At 35.1% G+C, this 10,909-nt stretch overlaps 3 protein-coding genes and 1 pseudogene across 3 annotated transcripts in view; 2 read left to right on the top strand and 2 right to left on the bottom strand.

Annotated features, from left to right (window-relative positions):
- LOC133870561 (pentatricopeptide repeat-containing protein At3g22470, mitochondrial-like) overlaps nt 1-2,656 on the top strand; it is a 3,551-nt gene extending 895 nt beyond the window's left edge. Inside the window, exons 3-5 of the mRNA XM_062307723.1 lie at nt 1-21; nt 168-335; nt 2,355-2,656. The exon at nt 1-21 is cut by the window's left edge and continues 150 nt beyond it. Coding sequence (XP_062163707.1) covers nt 1-21; nt 168-335; nt 2,355-2,656 — 491 coding nt within the window. The remainder of the gene's footprint in view (nt 22-167; nt 336-2,354) is intronic.
- A 1,434-nt stretch (nt 2,657-4,090) lies between these two features.
- LOC133870562 (transmembrane 9 superfamily member 8-like) lies at nt 4,091-6,219 on the top strand (annotated as a pseudogene).
- A 764-nt stretch (nt 6,220-6,983) lies between these two features.
- Nucleotides 6,984-7,582, bottom strand: LOC133871925 (uncharacterized). The gene has a single exon (XM_062309392.1). It carries the CDS (start codon nt 7,524-7,526, stop codon nt 7,227-7,229), a length of 300 nt encoding a protein of 99 aa, XP_062165376.1. The 5' UTR covers nt 7,527-7,582; the 3' UTR covers nt 6,984-7,226.
- Nucleotides 7,583-8,062: 480 nt separating this feature from the next.
- On the bottom strand, nt 8,063-10,079 carry LOC133870563 (uncharacterized). The gene has a single exon (XM_062307724.1). The coding sequence runs from the start codon at nt 9,905-9,907 to the stop codon at nt 8,063-8,065; it is 1,845 nt and encodes a 614-aa protein (XP_062163708.1). The 5' UTR covers nt 9,908-10,079.
- Between the last annotated feature and the right edge of the window lie 830 nt (nt 10,080-10,909).

The raw sequence follows: 10,909 nt of genomic DNA on the forward strand, positions 1-10,909 counted from the left end.
TCATTACTCTTCCTACGAAAGGTTTGCAAGCTAATGTTTGGACTTACAATATAATGATCAAAGGGCTTTGCAAAGAGGACTGCTAATTGAAGCAAGGGAGCTCTTTAATACTCTTCCTACCAAAGGTTTGTAAGCTGATGTTTGGACTTACAATATAATGATCAAAGGGCTTTGCAAAGAGGGACTACTAATTGAAGCAAGGGAGCTATTTGAGAAAATGGAGGAAAATGGTTGTTCACCTTACCATGTCACATATAACACAATCATCCAACGCTTCTTGCAACATAATGAGACATCATATGTAGTGAAATATATCAAGAAGATGGTTGACAAAGGTTTTTCGGCAAATGCGACCACTGTGACCATTTTGATCAACTTGTAGTCTACTAATTAAGCAGACAAAACATTACAAGAATTTTTTCAAAAATCTGTGTGAAAGCTTTCTAGTTCTTCAACATGCAGGACAAAATTTCATATTCTAACCTTTACAGTGCCAATCTGTAAGGTACAAACATATTTGCTGCAAGTCATTAAGGCAATATTTTCCTTCATGTCTTTTGGACTACTTATGTTTATTGCTAATCCTATTTTGTTATCTTTTCTTAATTATCTGTAAACATGTGTTGTAACTAGAATTGTTTTATTATCGATTTATTTAAACATTTTGTTGATGTAGAGTTATTGCAGAATATTGGTTATTTGGAGTTTTGGGTTCTTGATGGTTGTATGCTTATTGGCTCACCAAGTTAAACTTTTAAGTGTTTCATCAAATAAACTAATTTATCAATATTATGGAATAATGATTTAAATATTATGATCGAACAAATGTGTGACTTTTATGATTTGATGTAGTGAACATCTTATGTTTATTCTGTTTGGGGTCGGATGGACACTGGAGTAGGAAACTAATTTGCAGTAGTATCATTTTCTTAGCTTTTCAACGTGAGGAAGTTGGTGATAATTATTTACATGCATCTTCGTCTAATTGCTATAAACAAGTTACATCCTTTTTAAGATAAGGATATGTACCAAAAAAAAAAAAAAGGAAAAATATCTGTGGAAAAAAAAAAAAAAAAGTACTGGCGTACAAAAGGTCAAACCGTTTACATTCATTTGTGCTTTCCATATATTTTGCCGAACTTGTTTATGTAGGATCCATCTCATGTCTATGTGTTGAGTGTGTTGATGCTGTTACAACAAATAGCATAAGCGATATGTTATTGATGGTTTTGAGTATGTAGGATCCATTTTGAATAGGGAAGATTGAATTGATGGTTTTTATGTTATTAGGAATTTAGGATAGCATTAATGAAGCTTTCCACCATCTAATCTTAGTTGGAGCTTCAGAATTATTGTCACAAATATCATATCCTAAACTTATTATGCGTGTGTGTACAGCCTGTTGGGTATGTGGGCTTTTGGGTTTATGTCTTAGTGAAGGAAGCAATATTGGGATTTGGGAAATTATTTAAAGGTTCAATACCCGATTGGAAAATTTGTGTTTTTGTTATTTGGGGTTTGTTTGTTTGTTTGTTTGTTTATGTTCTTTCTTAGTTATTAGAGATTTGAATGTAAGTTCATTTGCTATATGGGGTTCCATATAGCAAATGAACTGGTTCTGGTTCTGGTTCGGTTCTTTCTCTCCAATTTAAAGTGTTCCATCTGACCTGGTTCTCTGTTTGAATCAAGGAACCAGTACCAGATGATATTGCAGCAGTAGTATGGCATTTTCCCAATTGAATGTGCAATACTAGTAGTTGTATTGCAGCATTGCATAGGTATTATTATTAGCTGTACAGTAGTTTAATAGTTTGATATCAATTTAAGAGATAGTACTTTTATATATATATACTAATATCATATCCTAAACTTATTATGCGTGTGTGTACAGCCTATTGGGTATGTGGGCTTTTGGGTTTATGTCTTAGTGAAGGAAGCAATATTGGGATTTGGGAAATTATTTAAAGGTTCAATACCCGATTGGAAAATTTGTGTTTTTGTTATTTGGGGTTTGTTTGTTTGTTTGTTTGTTTATGTTCTTTCTTAGTTATTAGAGATTTGAATGTAAGTTCATTTGCTATATGGGGTTCCATATAGCAAATGAACTGGTTCTGGTTCTGGTTCGGTTCTTTCTCTCCAATTTAAAGTGTTCCATCTGACCTGGTTCTCTGTTTGAATCAAGGAACCAGTACCAGATGATATTGCAGCAGTAGTATGGCATTTTCCCAATTGAATGTGCAATACTAGTAGTTGTATTGCAGCATTGCATAGGTATTATTATTAGCTGTACAGCAGTTTAATAGTTTGATATCAATTTAAGAGATAGTACTTTTATATATATATACTAATTGAAGCAAGGGAGGTCTTTAATACTCTTCCTACCAAAGGTTTGCAAGCTGATGTGTGGACTTACAATATAATGATCAAAGGGCTTTGCAAAGAGGGACTACTAATTGAAGCAATGGAGCTATTTGAGAAAATGGAGGAAAATGATTGTTTACCTGACCATGTCACATATAACACAATCATTCAAGGCTTATTGCAACATAAAGAGACATCATGTGTAGTGAAGTATAACAAGATGATGGTTGACAAAGGTTTCTCGGCAATTGCAACCACTGCGACCATTTTGATCAATTTGTTGTTTACTAATTAGGCAGGTAAAACATTGCAAGAATTTTTTAAAAAATCTATGTGAAAGCTTTATAGTTTTTCAAAATGCATGGCAAAATTTCATATTCTATCATTTGTAGTGTCAATCTATAAGGTACAAACATATTTGCTGCAAGTCATTAAGGCAATATTTTCCTTCATATCTTTTGGACTACTGTTGTGTATTGTTAATCCTATTTTGTTATCTTTTCTTAATTTTTTGCAAACATGTGTTGTAACTAGAATTGTTTTATTAATGATTTATTTAAGGGAAAATTACAATTTAGAATCCCAAATTACCAGCCATTCTACGGATAGCCCCCTAAACTACTAACGTTTGGACTCTGACCTCAAACTACCAAAAAGTTTCAAAAATGCCCAATTTGATGAAAAATACCTATAATACCCTACCAAGTGTCATTTTTCAATTAAAAAAAAATAATAAAAAAACTAAAAAAAAAAAATTATAAAATTATAAAACTAAAAACGTTAAAATTTTATTTTTTCAATTGAAAATTATCTCAGTTGATTAAAATTTTATTTAACTTTTTTTTTTTTAATCTTTTCTCGAAATAAAAAAATATGAACTCATTTTTTTTTTTTAAAAAAAAAGATTTAATCATTTAAAAAAAATCACTATTTTCGTAATTTTTTTTTTTAAAAAAATTATTAACAGAATTGTTGTCATTTCAGTGAGTCAACAAATCACCCTATAAAACAATTTTTTTTTTTTTTTAATAAATATTGCATACTGAATCTATCGACTAAATTTTAATAAAATTTTATCCAAAAATTGCGATCCAAATTACGTTTTCATTCAATTTAATCAAGGTTTTTATAAAAATAGACTAAAGGAGTTATGCTTTTATATATATAAAATGGTAGAAAAAAAAAAACTACATACTATATTTGATATATACACCAGATTATGAAAAAAATATATCATAAACATGGGGCATTACTTTTTTTGGATTTACTAACCAATAAATTCATATTGATTTATAACCTTATCAATCCAACGACCTATAACAAAGAATTGTGAAAGTGGACGGCCAAGATCTGTCCAATTTTTTTTTTTTTTTTTTTTTTTAAAAAAAAGTTGGTGTTTGGGGGTGGCTCGCAACACTATTTTTTTAATAAAATAAATTTAGTTTTTTAGTTTTTTTAGTTTTTAAATTTAATTTTTTATTTTTAATTTTATTATTTTTTAATTGAAAATTGACATGTGACAGGGGTATTATAGGCATTTTTCGTCAAATTGGGCATTTTTAAAACTTTTTGGTAGTTTGAAGGGTCATAGTCCAAGCATTAGTAGTTCGTGGAGCTATCTGTACGTGTAGTTGGGAGACTAAATTGTAATTTTTCTTCTATTTAAGCATTTTGTTAATGTAGAGTTATTAATTGCATAATATTGATTATTTGGAGTTTTGAATTCTCGATGGTTGTATGGTTATTGGCTAAAACTAGAAAGTGAAAGTGAACAAATTGACCTCTACAAAGACTCATATTATTATATTTGTGTGAGGTTAAAACTGCTTTATAATGCCATGATTATTTACTTTTTCTAGTTGTCTAATCCTTTTTTGGTGGCAGTTCCGAATGCGAGAACCGCAGATGTGCAATGTTGTCGAAACGGGTTATACTTGATGCCAAATCGCAAAGGAATTTAAAGAGAGAATCAATGATGAGTATCGGGTCAATATGTATGGGATTAATTAATGTCAATATATATTTGCTTATGTCTGTTTGATCTGCTTTGAAGTTGCATTCTGTTAATGGATCTTCCATGCATGTGACAGGATCCTTGATAATCTCCCGCTGGTTGTTTCCACACGAAGGCTGGATCAGGAATCTCCTACTGTTTATCAGCTTGGCTTTTTTGTTGGGCTCAAAGGCCAATTTGCTGGGGTATATGCTTTATTTATTAGCATTAATGTATTTTCTTGGGAATGTGTAAGTTTTTTCTTTTTCTTACTTTAAATGACTGTGAACAGAGCAAGGGTGAAAAGTGTTTTATCCACAACCACTTGGCATTTACTGTGAACTTTCATAGAGATTTGCAAACCGACTCTGCAAGAATTGTGGGTTTTGAGGTTAAACCATTTAGGTAGATTTTTTTTCTGGGTCCCTTCTTTCTTACTAAATGATACCTCGTTGATTCTCATGCAAAACATGAATATGAATCGTTTAACAACCTGTGATCCTCATGCAAAACACACAGTTGTTAATTCCAACTCCCCTCAGGAGGTTGAAGAGAAAAAAGAGATTATATTCACTTATGATGTTGATTTCCAGGTACTCTCCTATTTTGAATTATAGCTTTACTTTTAACATTTTCTATTGATCATTAAATTTCTTTTATATATGGTCATCATCATCATTTTCTTATTAGCTGAACACTAATGGGTACTGTTGAACTTACTTGGTCCTTTTTATGACTTGGTTGCTATCATCATTTATAATTTTCTCTCTCATCTCTTCCTTTCAGGAGAGTGATGTGAAGTGAGCATCGAGATGGGATGCCTATCTTGTAATGAGCGATGACCAGATTCACTGGTTCTCAATTGTCAATTCTTTGATGATTGTTCTCTTTCTCTCGGGCATGGTGGCAATGATAATGCTACGAACACTTTACCGTGACATCTCCAAGTACAATGAGCTTGAGACCCAAGAAGATCGAGACCGGATGGAAGCTCGTGCATGGGGATGTCTTCAGGACCCCAAATAATTCAGACCTGCTCTGTGTCTATGTTGGAACTGGTGTTCAGTTTTTCGGGATGATACTGGTGACCATGATCTTTGCCATCCTTGGCTTCCTTTCCCCCTCTAACCGGGGTGGTCTCATGACAGCCATGCTCTTGCTTTGGGTCTTCATGGGTCTTTTTGCTGGTTACACCTCTGCCCGTCTATACAAGATGTTTAAAGGGACAGAATGGAAGAGAATTGCTTTCAGGACTGCAGTAATGTTCCCAGCGATCGTCTCCGCCATTTTCTTTGTCTTAAATGCTCTCATATGGGGACAGAAATCATCTGGGGCTGTTCCATTTGGTACCATGTTTGCTCTGATCTTCTTATGGTTTGGGATTTCAGTCCCACTTGTGTTTGTTGGTGGCTATGTTGGGTTCAAGAAACCAGCAATCGAGGATCCCGTGAAGACAAATAAAATCCCGAGGCAGATTCCTGAGCAGGCCTGGTATATGAACCCGGCATTTTCGATTTTGATTGGAGGAATACTCCCATTTGGAGCAGTTTTCATCGAACTTTTCTTCATCCTGACCTCAATCTGGCTGAATCAGTTCTACTAGATCTTCGGTTTTCTCTTCTTGGTCTTCACCATCCTCATTGTGACTTGCGCTGAAATAACCGTCGTGCTCTGCTACTTCCAACTGTGCAGTGAGGACTATCTGTGGTGGTGGAGGTCATACCTTACATCAGGCTCTTCTGCACTGTACCTTTTCCTCTATGCAACATTCTACTTCTTCACTAAGCTTGAAATCACAAAGCTGGTCTCCGCGATATTTTACTTTGGATACATGCTAATTGCCTCGTATGCATTTTTTGTTCTAACCGGTACCATCGGATTTTATGCATGCTTTTTGTTCACAAGGCTCATCTACTCGTCAGTGAAGATTGACTAATAAGTGTGATCAGGTTTGTTCGATGGTCATTTTATTTACAATTAAGGTACGATTTTCCCTTCCAGATGTAACACTGCTCAATTTTGAATTGCGAGGAGGAAGGGCATGACTTGGCTGCAGTTACAGTAGCTTTTATTTGTTTAATTTTTAAAGAAGCTTCTCCTATATTTTTTTTATTTTTTTATTTTTTAACACCGAGGCAACCTATTTTGTTTACTTATTTTGAATAATACATGAGGATGTTTAAATTACCTAAGTTAATATAATTTAGGTAATTTCATTGGGTTGGTCTCTGGATTGGTTTTCAGTCTAGAAATGAACAAAAATTAGGATGCCGTGGATGAATGGGCAAAAGAGAACTATTTTCGCGTTATTGAGGAAGGCAAGTGTAATTATTAATTATTGTTGTGAGAGACGTACGCTTCTGTGAGAGTTTGGCTCGAAAAGCATCAGCCACGTTATGGACAGAAATTGAACACAATTGATGGTATCCTTGCCCATTCTCACAAAACTATCTACAGGGATTCAATCTAAGTTAAACCTCCATTCCCCACAAACCCCATTCAATATAATTGATCCCCAAAACTAAAGATTGGATTGAAATTGCTGGGTTATATTGGGCCAAGAGTGAAGAGCCCAATATGATAAACATTTGAAAGCCAGTATAAGTTTAAGTTGAGACCAAGAAGAAAGTTTTGGGATTGGAAGAAATTCCAATTCCATCGCCAGTTGCAAATTCTTGTACTATTGTAATTAAGCAGATATATATAAAATTAATGAGACGATATCCAGAGTATATATGGAACAAGTAGGCATTTGGTCCATCTCCATACCCAAGAAAAACCTGCGCGGAGTCCACTAATTAACAAACATTTTTACAAGCAAATTAAACCCTCACACCGTCACACGTAGACAGCCACTAGCAGCTCGATCTAGCTACTTCCTTGGCCGAGTGTCCTCAGGTTTGGCGGCTCCCACAGCCACCTTGGCAACGTCTCCTGCGGTGGCTTCAGGTTTTTTCTTGACGTATAAGGTGAAGTATCCGATGGCGCCAGCGATAAGGAGGCCCCCAATGGCCATGGTGGTATAGCTGTAAGGAAAAGTGCGCCTCTGGTGCAGTATTCCGCCCGGGTGGTTTCCGGGTGGCCTTTTGGAGCCCTCCACTCCGGTGGCTTTTACTTCCTCCGGCCTCATTTTGTGGGTTTCTGCATTTTTCCTCCACTCCTCTCCTCCCATGATCTCTCTCTCTCTCTCTCTCTCTCTCTCTCTCTCTCTTGCCTTTTCTGGGTGCTTGCTCGTGTTTGTGTTGCTTTAAATTAAGAGGCAGAATTGCCAGGTATATATATAGTTGCTGTGTACGTGGTTGTAGCTGGACAAGTGTCATGTGTCGAATAATAGTAAGGAATCCCATGATTCTTTTATAATAGAAGGGTGTCTTTGGGTATATATCCAAGAGTTTTTATTTTATTTTATTTTATTCAAAGGTGTAAATAGATCGTCATTGATGTGTGAACACTATTTGAAGCAACATTGACAGTGAAGAGAAACATAATTCCCATTAATATAATGCATCAACAAACTTGCATAAGCACAATATACAATACATAATGACAAGTTCTTGACTAAATTTTATTTTCTCAAACTTAGATAATTAAAGATATAACCAAAACTCTCAAAAAATAAATAGATTTTTATGGTAGATAACAATAAACTTTGAAATTTCCGTGCCTTGAGCAAGTCTAAGGCTATAGGTTGATGGCTTCCTCCAATCATTACTTTGAAGTGACTTTCTTCGTTATTCTTCTGACACAACTATAAGAGTGGTGGACATTGAATTTGCATTGAGTGCATTCTAGGGCCATGCCATCGAAGGTCTCATCACAAGCATCACAAGGAGGAGAAGACTCAGTCTTTCGGACAAAAGTGAGAGGGTGTTGGTGTTCACCTTTGAAATCGAAAGCATACTTTCCAAACTTAAAGTATGGATATTTCCCAAAAACGCATTGGGGATGAGCAGGAAAGTCGCATTCTGTACAATAATAGAACCAGCATTTGGGATCTCTTTCTTTTTCGCAAATTAGACAATAGTATTCTTCACAATGAGCTTCAACACTGCAGGTGAGCTCGAGGAGATGATCGTCATATTTGTGCCTAGCTACGAGCGGAAGAGTTGCACATTCGAGACCCAAGGCGAAATCGCAATTACTGCATACAAATATGCTAGGTTTCCGGGAAGTGTAATTACAAACATGGCATCTTCTATTAGAATTAACAGCAAGAAAAAGGGAGTGTTGATGACCTTTATGTTTTAGGATTTCCGAAATTGAACAACATTGAAGGTCAACGTTGAAATAACATATGTCACATCTATAGGCAAAACCATTGCTAAGACGATTACAAGCATCACAACTGAATAATTCCTCACTGAAAGGTACACGTGAGAAGAGGGTGAGCTGGTGTTGGTGAAATAAGAACAACCCCTTCTTTCTTGGTAGTTGAGCACATCTACTGTGAAGAAAGAAATTGCATGGAATACAACTGTAGAACGGGGGGGAGATTAATTCTAGACAACCATCACAAAGTATATCTTCCATGAGCTCCTTATTGCTAAGAATTAAATCATGTTGATGGCTAAAATGTTGTATCGTCTCAGCCCCTTTAACCTTCTCTGTAACATTAGTTGATAAGTCAATGGATTTCTGAAACAGCCACGTGAGATGTTGACCTTTTTCATATACTTCAAATGCGCAGGCCAAGTGGGCCATGTAACCACATTCTTGACAATAATAGGCTGCATACTCTGTCTTCACATTTTCATAGCAGAGCTTACAAAATACATTGTTGTGCTCTTTGACTTGACGAAGAGAGTAGGTGAGAGAGAGTGAGTGATCATGACCTGTAATCCAGATGGTGCGTGAAAATCGAGCACATTCACCATGAATCAAGAGTTGACAGATGCTACATCGTGAGCTTAACCCCTTGCCTTCCTCACCACAAGCTTGACAAGTGAATTGGATGTGATTATAGAAGGAGTTCAATGCATGCTGGCAATCGTCAATATTAATAATTCGCGGGCGGGTAGCACATACGAAATCAAGATTGAAATTGCACTCATTGCAATAGTAGAAAGGGTATGTATCGCAATTTTTACCGCAAGCACTACAATATTTTTTCTGTGACCTCTCCACAAATACAAGAGTGTGGCTTGGATGGAAGGGGTGTTGTTGTATCTGGGGAGGGAGCTCCACGCATGATTGATGGATGGCCAAATTGCATTGGGAGGAGGTGGAGCATTTGTATCCGGGACCAAATACTGGCTTCTCGCACCCCAAGCAAACAACGTCCTCCTTGCCTTCATTTTTCACTTCTTCTGTGAACATCATGCCATCATGCCCCACCCCAAACCCGCCGAAGTGTAACATAAGGGCTTTGTCTTTGGCGGGTGCATTGAGGCATGATATGTGAAAGACGAATGGTATGCTAGTCAACTTCCAGTAATAAAAACCGGTACCCGATATCGGTTTCAGGCACGTCGTACAAACAACTTTATCGAACGGTCCTGTCTTCATGTCTGAATTCCACACTTTCCATCTTAGAAACTGTTCAATGATCTCCATCTCTCTTAGGAAGGATCCCAGTACTCTTAGACGTACACCCACACAAAGGAGGGAGAAGTGGTTAGTATTATTGGGATTTGTGAAAGGAAATAATAATGACAAAAAAAAGGTAGGTAGTAGTGCAAGCTGTTTGGTGTTGTTGTGGAAGGAAATAATTGGTGGAGATTTCTACTTATCCAACAACCTTTGAAATAAGAGCGATCGAGCAAGTGGAGTACGTGGCATATATATATATATATTCAGTTGCCTACAACGCAAGCAAATTGTGCTTTAATTTGCATGGGCCCCACAATTTTTTGCAAAGCTAATTCTTTCCGGTTGAAAGAAGAAAAAGATCAAAAAGAAAGAAAGAAAGAAATTAGAATAAATTCGGACTTCTAACTTGTAAGCTACTTTAAACCTATCTTTGGAGGAGGTAAAAGTATATTCTAATTTTGATTGCTTATTTCTTTTCATAATTTTAATTTCTTAAACTACCAATTGTATTAATATCATTCTCAATTAACAAAAAATGTCAAGATTCCCCTAAAGGTAACAAAAAGATAAAAATAATCATAAAAAAGATTCAATAAGACAAATATATGCTTATAAATTTGAAAAAAAAAAAAAAATAAAAATAAAAAATTTTTTTTTTTTTTTTTTTTAATAATGAAAAAAAGGGAGAAAAATGAAAATCCAAGGGGTGGCCCAAACCGAAAATTATATAAAACAAAATCTAAAAAAAGACCTTGGTTTTTATTTTTATTTTTTAATTTTTCTTAAAATAATTTTTTATTTTTTTATTTTTTTTGTCTTGTTTTTATGTAGTTTTAAAAATTTTTATAATTTTATGAAGGATATTTTTGTCATTGTGCAGCATATTGACATTGTTTGATAGTTTAAAAAAAGAGACATTAACAAAATTGATAATTTAAGAAACACATTGATAATTAAATAATAATTTAAAAGGGATATGTGTCTTTTCTTAACTTTATGCCTTTAACAAGCAATGCATAATAAAGA

The sequence above is a fragment of the Alnus glutinosa genome, chromosome 6 (assembly GCF_958979055.1).
Source record: "Alnus glutinosa chromosome 6, dhAlnGlut1.1, whole genome shotgun sequence".
Taxonomy (NCBI): Eukaryota; Viridiplantae; Streptophyta; class Magnoliopsida; order Fagales; family Betulaceae; genus Alnus; species Alnus glutinosa.

Excerpts from the sequence above, each read along its gene's own strand:
- LOC133870563 (XM_062307724.1), bottom strand. The coding sequence starts at position 9,907 with ATGGAGATCATTGAACAGTTTCTAAGATGGAAAGTGTGGAATTCAGAC.
- LOC133871925 (XM_062309392.1), bottom strand. The coding sequence starts at position 7,526 with ATGGGAGGAGAGGAGTGGAGGAAAAATGCAGAAACCCACAAAATGAGG.